Below are 17,395 nucleotides of genomic sequence, written 5' to 3' on the forward strand. Positions count from 1 at the left end.
ATTACAGACTTATTTCATCTTTTTAAGTGGGGCAACTGGCACAATCGGTGACTGTCCAAATACTTTTTTCCCCAATCTATGGACATCTTTCTAAATGTCAATAACTGTATGTATGTTATAATATACAATTGTGTATTAAAGTGTGATGCCTGACTTATTTTCATTGCTCCTTCGACAGTGACAATAAAGTTATATTCTATTATTCTGATTTGGGCTCTTGCATTTTATTGCATTGTTTAAGGGTTTTATTGTAGTAACCGTTAGTAGTCAAACTTTGTTTTTGCCGCTCTCATTCTTTGCAATAAAGACGATACATAATTGGACCTCTTTTCGGCTCTCGCAACTTCCGAGTCGTCTTCCATACCGCCGCAAGATGGAAGCCATGAAATCACACGGCTGCCATCTTGCGGCGACAGTCGAGTAGATCCACCACCGAAGAAGAAAAGGCGGAAGTTGGTAATTTAACGACGAAAGACAAAGCGCTAGGGTTAAAGATGCGTACTCGTAGCCACTAAAAAGGAAAATAAACTGTTGAAATAGTTGATTAAGGGAACGACTGAAAAAAAGTCTTCAGACTTTGAAACAACGATGGCGTCCTTCGAGGACCAACATTGTCGAGCAAGAGACGAGAACGAGCGACAAGAACTGGACAAGTCTGTTGCCAAAACTCCCATCGTGTTGAACATCCAAGGTCAGTGTTGAACAGACTTCTACTTTTAACACATTTGCAGTCATGCATAAAATCAATTACTGTAGTGATGGCGAGATGAAGCCTTCTTAAGACTTGAAGCATTCCATCCAATTAGTTGGCAAAAAAATATTCATTTCTCGGGGCTTCATGTGCAGGCCAAAATATTGATTGTCATTTTAAACTGTACGATGGCTTTTTTTGCAGTCTTGCAAAAGTGTAATTGTAACACCGTAATTAGATCTTGTGAGGTTCATTCACGTAATCTGTTTATGATTAATTAGTGGTTAATGCTATGGTGTGAAATAAATCCAATAGGACATGGTATTTCAAAACTGTTGCAGTAAAAGATGGGACATTTATTGTGTGCTTATGAATATATATATATATTGCTTTTTTAATTTAGAAAAAATAATTTCTCCCTGTATTGGCTTGGATATATGCACCTCTGTCTCTCCCAGTACCGAAAGGGATTATCGTTTTTTTATTTTTTATTTAATTTTTACTTGTTACACTCATGATAAATAATTTCGTCAATTTCGGATCTGTGCGATCTCGCTGCGCTTCTAAATCAAACCAGTTTGTTTCCTGAAAAGCAAAAAACTTACTTAAGAAATGAGGTCATAACTTTAAAACCGCATTGTAGAACAACAAAAACTTGAAATTGAAATAACAGAAGCTTCTGAATTATAATAGTAACATATTTTATACCATACAGGCATATGATGTGTGACACAGTATCTTATTTAGAGAGATCTACTGTGTTGTGTTGCCATACATGGGAAACACTCTTTACTTTCTATTTTCTATTTTAAGCATTCTCCATAAATAAACAATCATATTTGTCACGGGAAATTGGCCAAGCGCCAACACAACAACTAACATACAAAATGTCCGGGATCCATTCTGCTTTTTTTCTCGTCTATTTGTTAATCACACCTACACGTAAACCACTTCTCGAAACAGCAAGGCTTCATATGTTATCAGCGACATAATTTGCCTATAACGAATCACCCTTCATAAAATACTTCCTGAATTTCTCAACACACGCGTCAAAGCATGAGTTTGTTACGTGCTCCTAGATTCTGGATGCCCCTGAAGGCAACATACGTGGGGAGGGAGAAAGAGACAGACAGAGAGCGAGGCTGGTGATTGGCAGAGAACCAGGAAGTGAGCGGGAGACATCTAAATTCTTTATTTGTAACTTCCTCTCTCCTCTTTTAGCCCCTCAAGCCAGAGATCTCATCAGGGAGATCACCTGAGAAGTGACAAATGTTTGGAAAATTGAGATGATCTCACATACTATGATGGAGTCGTCAATTAAATATGACGCCCTTGTTACAAATGAATTGTCTCTGTGGCTATCCATCCATTTTCCGTACCCCTTCTCCTCACTAGGGTCGCGGGGGTGCTGAAGCCTATCCCAGCTATCTTCGGGCGAGAGGCGGGGTACAATTTCTTGTAATTACAACATACGTCTGCACATGTTTATATTTCAAGTGGCATTAAGGTCAATTTAAATATTACCAACACTGTTACTCCACAGTAAAGTGATACCCAAGCATTTTGTGTCGGGAAATTTTAAAATTTCACTTAATTAAAGGTCCCTTGGCAACAAATATTTTTTTTTCTTCTGTCATATGGATAAACAAAGGTCAAAAGGAGTCTGTGACTTGGTTTACATTTGACATCTATGCAGTTTATTGATTGAATGCAAAAGGCAATAAACAGCATAAGGCTTGCAAAACGGGTGGATTTGAATTCGCCGTCGTTGTGACGTAGTTTCGTCAATGAATATTCAAGTACCTGCCCACTTTGTGGATGGTACCCACCCACTCAACTCGATATCGCCAAGGACCAATCAGAGGAACGCTGTTTTCCATATTTAAGTTAAGAATAACAGTTATCCAATCAGAGCAAATCTTATTTACATATCGAATATTAATGACAAATCCGTCCGTCTCGACGGCCAGACCTACTAGAACGGCTTGAAAACGGGCATTCTGGGCATTTTCATCCCAAATTATCTTGCAGACCTGATAAAAGGACATTAAGGATTATGACATTTCTTTTTAAATGATAGCATGGGACCTTTAATTAGAAATGTGGATATTTAAACTAAAACGCCACAGGAGAACGACGAGATGGGCAGTCTATTGTTTGACTTGTGGGAGCTAAACTCTTGGTGTCCTGCAGACGTCCGGCTAGTGACTGGAGGGAGCTCACCGCATCCACAGCACCCCAACGTTAAAGAGGAAGAGGAGGAGCAACAACATCTCTACATTAAAGAAGAAGAGGACTTCTTTGACATCAGTAAGTTGCCACTGACTATTGTCTGTGTGAAGAGTGAAGACGGTGAAGAGGAAGCAACCGAGTCGTGCCAGCTTCATCATGACTGTCCAAGTGGGGACCACTGTGGAGGCTCACGACCAGACAAGCTCTTAGCTCCACTGTCAGACAGCGACGACCTGGTACAACCTTTGAGGAGCGACGAAGACTGCGAAGCTGACGACAAAAAGTTGAAAAGCTCTGAGATGACTCTTAACAAGAATACTTCTCAAACACACAGGACATGTCACACAAGGAAAGAACGTTTCAGCTGCTCAGTTTGTGGTCAAAGATTTCCTTATGAGAGTACTTTGAAAATACACATGCAGAAACACACGGGGGAAAAACCTTTCACATGCTCAGTTTGCAGTAAACGCTTTTCTTATAAGTATAGTTTGACTGCACACATGCAGAAACACCCGGGAGAAAAACCCCTTAGCTGCTCAGTTTGTGGTGAATCATTCCTTCATAAGTCCAATATGGTGGCACACATAAAAACACACACAGTAGAAAAGCCATTCACTTGCACTGTTTGTGATAAAATATTTTCTTCTAAGTCTGATTTGAATAGACATTTGAGGACACACTCGGGAGAAAAACCTTTTAGTTGTTCAGTTTGTAGTAGACGTTTTACTACAAGGCAAAATTTGAACATACACATGTGGACACACAACGGACAACATCCTTTTAATTGTTCATTTTGTGGCGATACATTTGCTCAGAAAGTCGCTTTGATTGCTCACACAGCAACACACACGGGAGAAAAACCTTTCACATGCTCCGTTTGCGCTAAAAGCTTTTCCTATAAGTACAGTTTGAAATCACACATGCAAACACACACGGGAGGAAAACCTTTCACATGCTCAGTGTGCGAAAAAACCTTTTCTTATGATAACCGTTTGAAGGCACACATGCGGAAACACACTGGAGAAAAACCTTTTGGTTGTTCAATGTGCTGCAAAAGCTTTTCTTATAAGCACATTCTGACTGCTCACATGTGCAAACACACCGGAGAAAAACCTTTTAGTTGTTCAGTTTGCGGTAAAAGCTTTTCTTATAAGCACACTTTGAAATCACACATGCTGACACATGCGGAAGAAAAACCTTTCACATGCTCAGTTTGTGGTGAAGGCTTTACTTATAAGAAAGGTTTGACTGCACACATACTGACACACAGTGGACAATAAATATTTTCCAGTGGTAACATGTCGTTGTTTTTTATTTTTTATTTTTAACCATCAGCGGCCATAACAATCTGAGTGTCTTATAACAGTGTGGAGAAAAAAAAACATGCAACCGTTGAACAAATGTATTGATCATTTGTAAGTTCAATATTTTGAACTTTTGTCAAAGGCGATCAAACCAAAAGAGAAACTTTATTTATTCATAAAATCTATTGACAAGAAGCAATTTTACAACACAAATAGAATTTACCAAACATAAATCCACTTCCAAACACTTTCTTGTTTATGTTCCCAATTTTAGGATGTTATTGCATTTAGTATATAATTATTACGATTTGTGCTCTTGTATTTTATTCTATAATGCAAATGTTTTATTTTAGAAACCGTCATAAAAAAAAATTTTTGGAGCTTCCATTCTTTGCAATAAAGACGAAAGAGTTTTTGACCTCTTTTCGGTTCTTTGTTACTTAAGAGTTGTGTAAGACAGCTCAAGATAAGAGTCTACTAGAAAGAGAGTAGATCCAGCTTTGAGGCAAAAGGTGGAAGGTGTTACTTGGAAGGCGATAATCCAAACGGGAGGTCCAAGTTGCGTTCCCTTGATCACTAAAAGAAAACATCAAACTGTTAAAATAGTTGAGAGAAGACACCGATAGATTCTGACCTTTGCGGTCTTTAATTCCGCCGCAAGAGGGCGTCATATTAATACCCCGGATGCTTTAGCTGCCGTAAATTACCATCGAAGAACAAAAGGCGGAAGTTGGTGGGGCACGACGAGCGACAAAGCGGCGAGCTAAAATTGTATACTTGTGGTTGCTAAAACAAAACGTCAAACTGGCCGAATAATTTCTTGGCATTCCGACTGTTTGAGAGAACGATGGCGTCGCGCAAGGAGCAACTTTGTCGAGCGAGAGAGAAGAACGGGCGACAATCAAAACAACAGGACGCCATTTTCTTCATCCAAGGTCTTCTTATTTTGACAGTTTATTAATGAACCCGCTCGTTCCTGCGGAAAGCCCAATACTCCAAACTCATGAAAAGGTCACATGCAATAATGTACACATCAAACAATTCCAGGTTTTATTGCAATGCTTCAGGATAAGACAGTATTTTTTGACATCTTATTCCCTGTCAGTATACACAGATCATTAGATCTGACAACACTTGAGCAAACCAACATAAAACTGACCGTGAGAAAAACATTGAAAACACAAATCGGGAACGTGCAGGAGCGTTTGGGGGCGTGCGGGGGGCGGTTCTTAGAAAACGGACACACAGACTTTGAGTTTTAAGTATATAGATTAATTCAATGGATTTACACGGGGCAATTCTGAACTAAGGCTGTGAGTCCATGCGCGTAAATGTGTGTACTGAAAGATCACAAAATGCAAAAGTCAAGCTTTTTTTACGTGTGTAAAATTTCAAACAAAAGACTTACATGGGATAGCCATTATGTAAGTACAGTATGTTACTAAAATGTTCAAAATACCTGCATATTAAAATATCAACGATATCACTGGCTAGAGTAGTGATACGTGAATAAAATGAGCCCTAGTTTGTAAAAATCGGAGAAGGACAAAGGATTTTATGCCACTTTTTATGTCGCTTTGGGGAGCGGGTGGGAGTGTCGATGTCAAGAAGGATTGCCACGTGGTCGGAGATGGGGAGATTGATGCTGGACAGTTGTTGAATGGTGAGACCAGTGGAGCAGACCCGATCCAGGATGTGACCCCGGTGATGGGTGGCAAAGTTAACATGTTGGATGACATTAAAGCAATGTAGTAGTGTCATGAATTCTGTGGCGAGTTTACAGTTTGTGTTGTTAATATGGAAGTTGAAATCACTGAGTAGAATGGAAGGAGAGGTGGCAGACAGGAGGGTCAGGAATTCAGAGAAATCTGAGAAAAAGGAGGGGTTTAACTTGGGAGAGTGGTCGATGATGGCAATGACCAGTGCAGTGGGGCCCTACAGTTTGAAAACCAGATGCTCGAATGAGTCAGCGGAGGGGATGGAAACTGTGGTTGTTTTTATGGCTTCTTTGAAAATGACGGCAACTCCACCTCCCTGCCCTCCACAGCGAGGCTTGTCAAAGTGAGTGAAACCGGTGGGTGCTGTTTGATTTAAAGAAAAATGGTCTAGAGGCTTTTGCACTCACGGCGCTGCAGCCGCCAGGCTGGAGGTTGCTCGGAATAGCTGCCACCACAGTGCAGAGTGGCGCTCCGCCTGGAGCACCCTTGGCCACAGCAGATGATCTGGTGTTCAACTTCAACAGACAGAAAATATGAGCCATCATGGCGGGTCAGATTAACCTCATAAGCAACCTGGCCAGTGGCCCGTCCAAAAAATTTGTGTGAATTGACCAGTTTACATCACATTTGCCAGAAGCAAAAAAAATATATACTCTAAAACGAATTATCATATGGATTTGAAATATGATCTTACTCATCCAGATGTTTTTGAGGGGTTTTGTCAACCATAAATTTGGGGAAATGTTCAAGTATTATAATGCGTGTACATGCTCGTTATATAAATTTCAAAGTCGTAAGTAAAACTAGGACACGTGTCCTCCGTCATCAGTAGCGGTGTAAAGCATACAGTAAGCGTAAGTATCACGACTCAAATTGCATGATCAAGAGTGTGACTCGTTGAGTGACCACTTCCAACAGCAAGTCAGCGGCGGATACACGCATACCGAGTTATTATGAGTTTTTTTCCCCACGAGTAGTTAATGACTTGTAAAACTTGAATGAAAAGGACACAGCAGGTTCGCAATAATGAAAAATTAAAAATAAATAAATAAATCAATGTTCACAAAACTGGTGTCTTATGCACAGTACAGTATACCACACATTTATATTCAGTAACGTTTGCTTGTACATCAACAAGTAAAGGGACCTGTGTTCAACTTGGATGAATACACCCGGACAGCTCTCGCTGGATGAGTATAACCCTGCTGTTACTGTATGTTGCTAGTCAAATTGACCCATTTCACAGTTTTAAAATATACTGAATATTATATTTTGAAAATTGATGTAGCTTCTTCTGTTGATCTTTTTTTTTGTCATTTTCTTGTTTTTTTTTTTATTACATCTTTTAAAAAAAATTTTTTTTCAAATGTTGAAACAGCCTAATGTTGAAACGGTGGCCGACTGGTTAGAGCGTCAGCCTCACAGTTCTGAGGACCCGGGTTCAATCCCTGGCCCCGCCTGTGTGGAGTTTGCATGTTCTCCCCGTGCCTGCGTGGGTTTTCTCCGGGCACTCCGGTTTCCTCCCACATCCCAAAAACATGCATTAATTGGAGGCTCTAAATTGCCCGTAGGCATGACTGTGAGTGCGAATGGTTGTTTGTTTCTATGTGCCCTGCGATTGGCTGGCAACCAGTTCAGGGTGTACCCCGCCTCCTGCCCGATGACAGCTGGGATAGGCTCCATCACGCCAGCGACCCTAGTAAGGAGAAGCGGCTCAGAAAATGGATGGATGGATGAAACAGCCTAACCCACCCATGTTCATGCTATGTGGTAAATGAATAAATAACAAATGTCTCATTTATACAATTTCTGTGCAAATATACAAAATAGAATTAAGAATGTGATTATGTTTCATGACTTCGCTTTCAGCAGGTCAAATTGACCTGTGAACATTTTTGCTGTCCCACAGAAACAAACCTTTTATAAGAGTCTTCACCCTGTTGTGAGTGAAATTATATACTTCTATACTTCTTTAAATAAACCATCAGATTTAATCCACTTCATCATGTCAGTCTTGACTTTTTATTAGCGTACAATAATTACCGATTGTAGTACAATGTGCAAAACGTTTGTGTGGAAGCATGCCATTTTTTCCCCCTTGGCCTTTGAGTGCCATCATAATCACAAGCGACATAGCAGATTTGTGCATGGAAATATGGAGAAAAAAAAGTACAGCCGTGGATAAGGTGAAGACAAGTCATTCCCCGGCACCCGGTGGTACAGTATGTGATTAGATACAGTATGTGCAGAAGGATCCCCGCCACACTTTGTGTCTGTCCACATTAACCTGTGTGAGCTTAACCGTGTTTGTGTTTTTTGTGTCCTGCAGATGTCAGGCAGCCGACCAGGGGGGGCTCCACTTTGGAGCATCCGCAGCCCCCCTATGTTAAAGATGAAGAGGAGCAGGCTGATTTCAGCGAGTTGCCACTGACCGTCATCGTTGTGAAGATCGAAGAAGATGAAGACGAACCACCTCAGTCGGCGCAGCTTCATCATCACAGTTCGAGTGGAGACCACTGTGAAGGAGCACCATCAGACAAGCTCTTACCTCCACTGTCAGATAGCCACAACACGGAAGATAGGAACGATGCAGACTGGGAAGGTGATGACAAATATTTGAAAAAGGAGACAACTCTTAACAACAAGAAAGGATCTCAAACACGTAGAAGACCTCACACACGTAAAGAAGGTTTGACCTGCTCAGTTTGTGGTAAAAGAATTCCTTATGAGAGTACTCTGACTGAACACATGCGGACACACACGGGAGAAAAACCCTTTAGCTGCTCAGTTTGTGGCGAAGGTTTTGCTCGAAAAGCAAATATGAATAGACACGTGCAGACACACACGGGAGAAAAAGCTTTCACTTGCTCAGTTTGTGATAAAAGCTTTTCTTATAAGCACAGTTTGAATGTACACATGACGGAACACACGGGGGAAAAACCTTGGCGCTGTTCAGTTTGTGCTCAATGTTTTGCTCGAAGGGAACATTTGCACGTACACGTGAGAGCGCACACGGGAGAAAAACCCTTCAGTTGCTCAGATTGTGGTAAAAGTTTTGCTTCCAAGCAAAATTTAAATGTACACACGAGGACACACACAGGAGAAAAACCCTTTAGTTGCACTCTGTGTGACAAAAAATTCACTCAGAAGTTTTATTTGAAAGCACACACGCGGAAGCACAACAGTAAATAATTCCTTCTTGTTTTGATAGTCACTAAAATACACTGTGACGTCACCATAGAGACCAATATCTCATTGTGACATTTCGTGACTCAAAAAATGGTCGTACAATATAAACAGTCACAAGTCACATGCTTTTGCTGCTCTTATTTGCAATAAAGACAATGCAGTAGACACTCTGACTTCTGCGTCTTATTTTCTTCCTCTGAGCAGTCTTCAATACCGCCGCCAGGGAGCAGCCGCGTAATGCCACGGATGCTGTAACTGCCGTAATACGACCGTCGAAGAGGAAAAAGGCGGAAGTTGGCGAGTTTTTTCGTTGCCGTACGTGAAGACAAGCAGCAGGTCGAATTCGTGCACTTGTCCTCGCTAAAAGAAAACATTAAGCAAAAAGTAGTTGCTTAATATTCGGACGTTCTTTCTGAAAGAACGATGGCGTCGCACGAGGAGCAGATTCGTCGAGGGAGAGATGAGAACGAAGGACAACCACGACAACTGGACGCCATTTTCTCGACCCCCGTTGTTCCACGCAGCCAAGGTTTGTTCACATTAACAGACGTCTTTTTTTAACGATTGATTTGCTTTATTTATTCTAAACACAAAAATGACGTTATATAACAATATATATGTTCAAACTGAGTTGGATAAAGTCTTCTCTTTACTACTCGTATTTATTCACCCAGTACAATCCACGCTTTATTCATTAATAGATGCGTCTGCTGTAACATTTATTCCTTACTATAAAAAAAATCTTTATTCCACTACTATTCCTATCACCAGTATTTAACCATTCGAGTTAATAAGGCCCATCCTCATTTTTGGGCTTCTTAAAAGAACATCTTTATATTTCTTTTTAAATTGTATTGTTTTTCCATAGTTCTAGCTCATCGCTCAACCTATTCTATAATTCACCTCATGAATTTACCCCATGAAAACTCCCGTGTTGTGCGTATACTTAATGATTTTAGATTCAATACACACATGTTTCCAGGTATTAAATTATCCCTTTATCTGTTCATTAGTTGTGCAGTTTTGCAGATCACGGATTTTTAGTCAAGACTTTAAAAAGAAATTGTTGGTGTGAATAGATAACCAACATTGTGGATTATTGACATGGCTCTTTTTTTAAGTATACATGATGGATAAAGTCAGTTAGTCAATTCTTTATCTTTTTTTGGGGGGGTCAGTCAACAGCTCCTCGAAAAGAGAGAGGTGTTTGTTTGCAGCAATCTAATTGTTTTTGTTATCATTGACAATAATTGTTTCTGACTATCTACCGAAATGCAAAATATAATATAAATGAAATATTTTAAATTAACTTTTTACAGCTACTCTCCATCCATTGGCCGGCAAAATACTAATTTCCGCGCCGTCATTTCCTGCTACGTCGTTTGCAGTGCGCGAACATCTGGGCCAACGTGGGAATGTATACGGTAGATACTAAAAATAAAAGATTAAATACTGAAAAATACAGCAAGAAGAGCTGACAGCCCTAATCAGCATTGTGTAATCTGCTCTTGGAGTGGCTTGGGTGAAAATATTTTTAACAAAAAATAGTTGCGGACTGTTGTTTTATTAAACAATAATAAAATAAAGGAGGTCACATGCGCCCTAATTGCACGGCTGCTCCCAAGCATTTGAGGCAAAAAAAAAACTTCTCAATGACTTTGAAAACAGACACATATTTAAAGTCAGAGGACAAAGATGTTATGGGGTCAATTAAAATTTATATTTGCATTGCTTGTATCTTATGTAATACATGCACGTCACTTCCAGCAAGTTGTCAACTATAGTTTAGCTAAAAATTAAGTTTTTATTACACATATTTAGCACACCCAAACATACCCGAAAATTGAGACGGCGGGGTGTAGTTACTCTATCCACCGCAAGGGCTACCGGAAGTGACATTGCAATTGCCAAATACAGCACGCTGGAATATGAGGAGGAGGATTTTGACCTAGATGAGCACCCAACTAAACTTGGCATCATCGAACCGTACATGTTTGAGCCGATCAGGTCGGAACCTGACAGTGACGACCACAAGCTGCCAGATTGACTCAACAAATTTTGCCAATCAGTATCTCCATAAATGCAACCTAAATCTTTCTCCCATTTATGTTTGGACAATATCACACCATAAATTGGCTGATTACCGTTCAATATGTTATATATGAAGGAAGTTAGTCCTTTGGTAGAGGTGACAAGCCTGTTAAACATCTGATCTTCCAAAGGTGATACATTCGGAATAGAGGGGTAATGTGTTAAAAACAAATTCAAATCCAATCCCTGATTTGAAAACATTTGATATATTTGTGATTTGGTAATTTATATCTAGCTGAGTTGTTGAAAATCTGACAAAGTATCACCGCAATATCAGTCTCCCACAGTCTTGATGTTATCAAACCCCCACCCCTTAAGTGCACCATCCGCAATGGGCCGAGGACTGTTATGGTTAAGTCACAAGGGTGTCTTTCTCATTGCCCAGGAGTTTATGAGCCTCATTGTCTCTAAGAGGGCACAGTGGATGACTGGTTAGAGCGTCTACCTCACAGTTCTGAGAGGACCGGGGTTCAAATCCCTGCCCCGCATGTGTGGAGTTTGCATGTTCTCCCCGTGCCTGCGTGGGTTTTCTCCGGGAGCTCCGGTTTCCTCCCGTATCCCAAAAACATGCATGCTAGGTTAATTGAAGACTCTTAAGTTGCCCGTAGCTGTGAATGTGAGAGTGAATGGTTGTTTGTTTAAATGTGCCCTGCGATTGGCTGGCAACCAGTTCATGGTGTGCCGAAGATAGCTGGGAAAGGCTCCAGCACTCCCGCGATCCTTGTGAGGATAAGCGGCTCGGAAGATGGATGGATGGATGCCTCTAAGAGTGAGGGCCATTGGCTCTATAGCAATTAAAAACAACATAGGTGAGCTGCAACAACCTTGTCACCCCCGGGGAAAAAAAGCAATAAAGTGTCTGATAGGAGACCGTTGGGCAAAATCTGAGCCTTTGAGCATTAAAAAGGGTTTTGATGTATTGTGTGAACTTATTCCCAAAAATCATTTTCTCAAGGGTCCAGAATGGGAAACTAGGTTCTACCCTATCAAACGCCTTTTTGGCATCCATTGATGTTATCAAAGTAGGGTCCATTGATCTTTGACTTGCCTCTATGATGTGAAATAGCCGACGAAAATTGTCAGAGCCTTGCCTTTTCTTCATAAACCCAGTTTGGTCTGGGTGAATTATTTTAGGCAAGACAAGTTCCATTCTAGTGTCGATCAATTTAGAAATAATTTTATAATCTACATTTAACAAACTTAGGTGGCGGTAAGAGCCGCATTTCCACCTATCTTTGTCAGGTTCAGGCAGTAACATAATAGTCGCTAATTCGAGAGTCGGTGATAGAGTTTGATGCTCCAGGGCTTCCTTTATCATATTTGTCAGTGGAAACAACAATTTATCTGAAGACATATTATAAAACTCAATTGGGAAGCCGTCCGGACCTAGAGCCTTTTTATTATGCAAGGCTTTCATGGAAAAGAGCACCTCCCCCCTAGTTACAGACGCGTCTTGCCCTTCTCAGTCCTCAATACTGATTTGAGGTAGAGGGACACCCGCCAAGAAACCGTTCTGCAGCAGTGTTGGTAGTGTTATGATCAAATTCATACAATATTTTGTAAAAGTGTTTTAATTCAACATTAATCTCTTTTGTACCAGTCTGTACTTTGCCCTCGTCTATAACAATAGAGGGGATAACCCTATCAGAATACTCCCTCTCTTTCTGCCAAGGCAAATGTTGGCCTTTCTTGTTTCATAATTAGTCCTAGCTAGAGCAGCCTCTGCCTTATTGGTACAAAAGTTGTTATACTGAAGCCGCTTTGAGGACATGGTATTAAAAATATCTACACTTCTGGTCTGTGAGTGCTGTCATTTCAGCAGTTTAATCTCTTCACGCAATTTTGATCAAATGTCCCGTTTTTCTCTTAATTTATGTGCACTATATGGCATAATATAACCCCTCATAAATGCCTTGAGAGCCTCCCAAACATTCTCATGAGAAGCCGAATTTAGATTAGTCTCAAGATATTGATCAATCTGGGGGTTCATAAAAGTTATGAACAGTGGTTCTTTCAACGTGAAAGTCTTAAATCTCCTTCTAAATAAAACAGGGAGGGCAACCTCCATTTTCCATGTCAATTTAATTGGATTATGATCAGAGAGCGCACCAGGTAGATAACCACAAAGTATGTAGAAGTAGAAGTATGTTCTGTGGAGTCATAAACGTATCTATCCGACTATACCTAGAATGGACATTGGAGTAGAAGGAAATATCTCTCCCGCTGGGGTTGAGAGCACACTGAGTGTCACAAAGCCCCAACTCATTTATATCATGGTTTAGTTGCAAGGCTGCCCTAGATGCTGTTAGTGTTTTTGGGTGCGATTGGTCCGCTTTTGGGGATAACGCCAGGTTAAAGTCGTCACCTACCAGACGGTGACCCTCTATTGCGGCAAGTTTCAAAAGATTATTGAAGAAAACGAGATTGTCGCCATTAGGACCATAAATATTTACCAGCGTCACTCTGTTAGTGTTTAAGAGACAATCAGTGCTATCAATGTAAGCAAAATATAACGTAACTGTGAGGAAAACCACATGCGCTCACAGTGACATGACTCTCCCCAGTGAAAGCCCGGAAGTGACTCCACGCTACTGGCTTTATAGCGAAGGAGATGCACCCGTTCAACATGTTGGGATTGTTCTCAGCCGCATGAACAGTCGGCTTTGTGTGGACGAAACGGTAAAAAAGCCTGGGAGGGTGTACTGAAATGCATTACCATGACAACGCATCCTCCAAATTTAATGGAGTCAGAGCTCCATGCAGTGGACAAACGGCGCAAGGACATCATTCTGCGCAACTCCGACACATGAGAAATTAAGACTTTATCATATTGGCATGTCATCGGCAAAACTCCGGCCGATTATGATTAGTTTGGAAAGGGGCCTAATTGAAACATGTCACGTAAATCACTGGCTCGTGTCTTGAGCTCCTCTTACTAGCACAATGAATACATGTTTAAGTCCGTCACAGCTTATAACATTTGATAGTTGTGCTAAACTGTTTTTTCTGCTTGTGTTTGTCCCTTAGACGTCCAGCAGCTGATTGGTCGTCGACAAGAGCATCCAAATTCCCCTCGTGTTAAAGAGGAAGAGGAGGATGCACAGCCCCCCCGTGTTAAAGAGGAAGAAGAAGAGGTTGATGTCAGCGAGTTGTCACTGAACGTCGTCGTCGTGAAGAGTGAAGACGATGCAGACGAACCATCCGAGTGGTCACAGCTTCATCATCCCAGTTCAAGTGGAGGACCACCACCAGACAAACTCTTACCTCCACTGCCACACGGTAACAACATAGAAGACCGCTTGAGGAGCAACACAGACTATCAAGCTGACAACAAATGCTTGGAAAGCTCTGAAAAAGAGACACGTAAAGAACATTTGACCTGCTCACTTTGTGGTAAAAGCTTTACTTGTAAGTATAGCGTGAAGGAACACATGAGAACGCACACGGGAGAAAAACCCTTTAGTTGTTTAGTTTGTAGTAAAACCTTTGCTTGCAAGTCAAATATGGTGAGACATATGAGAGCACACACGGGAGAAAAACCAACTTTTAATTGTTCAGTTTGCGGCGATACATTTTCTCAAAAGGGCTCTTTGATTGTACACATGGCAACGCACACAGAAGAAAAACGTTTCGCTTGCTCAGTTTGTGGGAAAAGATTTGCTAAAAGAAAAAATATGACTGTACACATGAGGACACACACGGGAGAAAAACCTTACAGTTGCTCAATTTGCAGTGAAACATTTGCCAAAAAGATCTCTTTGATTGCACACACAGCAACACACACGGGAGAAAAACCTTTCACATGCTCAATTTGCGGTGAAAGCTATTCGTACAAGCGCAGTTTGAATATACACGCGCGAACGCACACGGGAGAACGTCTCGTTAGTTGCTCAGTTTGTGGTGAAAGTTTTTCGTACAAAAAGAGTTTGAAAGCACATATGCGGAAACACACAGGAGAGAAACCTTTCACTTGCTCAGTTTGCAATGAAAGATTTACTTATAAACAGACTTTAAATGCACACATGAAAAGACACACAGGAGAAAAGCCTTTCATTTGCTCAGTTTGTGGGGAAAGTTTTACTTATAGGCCGACTTTTAATGCACACATGAGAACACACACGGGTGAAAAGCCTTTCACTTGCCCAGTTTGTGGCAAAAGCCTTTCTTACAAGCACAGTTTGAATGAACATATGCTAACCCACGCAGAAAAACGTTTTAGTTGCTCTGTTTGTGGTCAACAATTTGCTCATGAGGCCTCTTTGAGTTCACACACAGCAACACACACGGGAGAAAAACCTTTCACATGCTCGGTTTGTGGCGAAAGCTTTACTCAAAAACAATATTTACTCAAGCACATGAGAAGACACACAGGAGAAAAACGCTGTAGTTGCTCAGTTTGCCGTAAAAGTTTTGCCTCTAAGCAACATTTGAAAGTGCACATGTGGACACACACAGGAGAAAAGCCTTTTAGTTGCTCAGAATGCGGTGAAAGCTTTACACAAAAACAATATATGGTAAGACACATGAGGAAACACACTGGAGAAAAACCTTTCACTTGCTCAGTTTGTGGTAAAAGTGTCACTTCAAAGCACAGTTTGAATGCACACATGCGCGGACACACAGAAGAAAAACCCTTCAGTTGTTCCGTTTGTGGTAAACGATTCACAAGCAAGAGAAATTTGAACGTACATACGAGAACACACACAGGAGAAAAACCCTTCAGCTGCTCAGATTGTGGTAAAAAATTTTCTTTTAAGCAAAACTTGAACGCACACGCGCTGACACACAACAGGGAATAAACGTTTTCCATCTGATTTTTTGCGAAAACTTTGAAGGTCTTTTTTCCATTTCAGTTTTCTATCTTCCGTGTAACATTTGACATCGATGAGGTTTTCGTAACTAGCCAACATAATTATTTGTTATTTGAAATGCATGGCGAGCAGGTTCAAACGCTCATCTCTTGTTTCTTCCTTGCTACCATTGGTGGCAAGCAAAGTACAAATACTCTGTTATTGTACTAAATAGATTATTCAGGTATCAGTATTACTTTACTTGAGTATTTGTTGTTCTGACTAATTTTTACTTTGTACATTTTAAATCAGACATCTGTACTTTCTACGCCTTACTTTGTTAAAACAGGCTGTTGACTTTTTCAGTTTCCATCCACAGATGATGATGTCATGACATAAGAAAGCTATAAATACAGAGGTAAAGTCAACCGAGCGAATTGATGTTGTCTGCCAAGTGAATGATTTGTGGCGCGCGTATGGTCTTGCGCTAGCCCCAGCTTCTGGCCTTCAAAACTTCTCAGCCTAATCTAAAAAAAAAAAAAAACAGGATGTATTTTTTTTCAGTTGTTATCATTTTATAATTGAGTATTTTTTGTTAGTCAGTTCACATACATAGCAAATACATAGGAACACGTTGATTTGATGGCATTCATATTAAACCAGTGCTAGCAAGCCCTTGGCTGAAAAAACAAACACGTAAGGTGATTTTTTTTCCCACTCTGTTTGAGCACTACGTAAGTTGATAAAAGAGGGAAAATATATATATATATATATATATAAACATTGTGACACATTATCAAAATATTTATTGTATATAATTGTTGATGAAGTATTGTTTTTCTTTTGTACTTCTGTACATATCAGAGTATGTACATATTGATTTTTTACTTAAGTACAGGAGTTGAATCAGTACTTCTATACCAGAGTGGTTTCCTTGTTTGTTACTGGTAACACTTCAATCCAATCCACCCAAAAAATAAAATAAAACACAAAACAGCAACTGATGGTAATAATGTACCACAAGAACCAAAATTGTAAACCGCTCTTTTCATTACAATGTTTTTGCATTTAGTATTCAATTGTTTCGATGTACATTATTGTATGATTGCAATATGTTATACAATAAATGACCTAAGTCAAACGTTACGTTTGTGTCGCTCACATTCTTTGCAGTGAAGACAATTCTGGCCTTTGCTGCTAACACCGTCTTCAAGGGTGCCGCAAGATGGCAACTGGTGTGATTTCACAAATGCTTCAGCTGCCGTAAAAGTACCATTGAAGAAGAAAAAGGCGAAAGTCAGCAATGCTTTAAGACAAAGTGAAATCAAGTGGGGGTAAAACATCAAAATGTTGAATCAGTAGCAGCCTTACCAGCTCTGA

At 40.4% G+C, this 17,395-nt stretch overlaps 3 protein-coding genes across 4 annotated transcripts; all 3 read left to right on the forward strand.

The window, feature by feature from the left end:
* Window positions 1–409: 409 nt before the first annotated feature.
* On the forward strand, window positions 410–4,645 carry LOC133474781 (gastrula zinc finger protein XlCGF57.1-like). Its single transcript, XM_061766791.1, has 2 exons — window positions 410–691; window positions 2,885–4,645. The coding sequence occupies exons 1-2, from the start codon at window positions 589–591 to the stop codon at window positions 4,201–4,203; spliced, it is 1,422 nt and encodes a 473-aa protein (XP_061622775.1). The 5' UTR covers window positions 410–588; the 3' UTR covers window positions 4,204–4,645.
* A 298-nt stretch (window positions 4,646–4,943) lies between these two features.
* LOC133474789 (oocyte zinc finger protein XlCOF19-like) lies at window positions 4,944–9,299 on the forward strand. 2 transcript variants are annotated; one of them, XM_061766805.1, is made up of 2 exons: window positions 4,944–7,715; window positions 8,275–9,299. In XM_061766805.1, exons 1-2 carry the CDS (start codon window positions 7,667–7,669, stop codon window positions 9,135–9,137), a joined length of 912 nt encoding a protein of 303 aa, XP_061622789.1. In that variant the 5' UTR covers window positions 4,944–7,666; the 3' UTR covers window positions 9,138–9,299. The 2 variants fall into 2 exon arrangements, with proteins under 2 accessions (XP_061622789.1, XP_061622788.1); XM_061766804.1 differs by having other exon boundaries at window positions 4,944–5,162.
* A 94-nt stretch (window positions 9,300–9,393) lies between these two features.
* LOC133474774 (gastrula zinc finger protein XlCGF57.1-like) lies at window positions 9,394–17,161 on the forward strand. Its single transcript, XM_061766766.1, has 2 exons — window positions 9,394–9,663; window positions 14,253–17,161. The coding sequence occupies exons 1-2, from the start codon at window positions 9,558–9,560 to the stop codon at window positions 16,022–16,024; spliced, it is 1,878 nt and encodes a 625-aa protein (XP_061622750.1). The 5' UTR covers window positions 9,394–9,557; the 3' UTR covers window positions 16,025–17,161.
* Window positions 17,162–17,395: the final 234 nt, after the last annotated feature.

This window comes from Phyllopteryx taeniolatus, chromosome 3 (assembly GCF_024500385.1).
Source record: "Phyllopteryx taeniolatus isolate TA_2022b chromosome 3, UOR_Ptae_1.2, whole genome shotgun sequence".
Classification (NCBI taxonomy): Eukaryota; Metazoa; Chordata; class Actinopteri; order Syngnathiformes; family Syngnathidae; genus Phyllopteryx; species Phyllopteryx taeniolatus.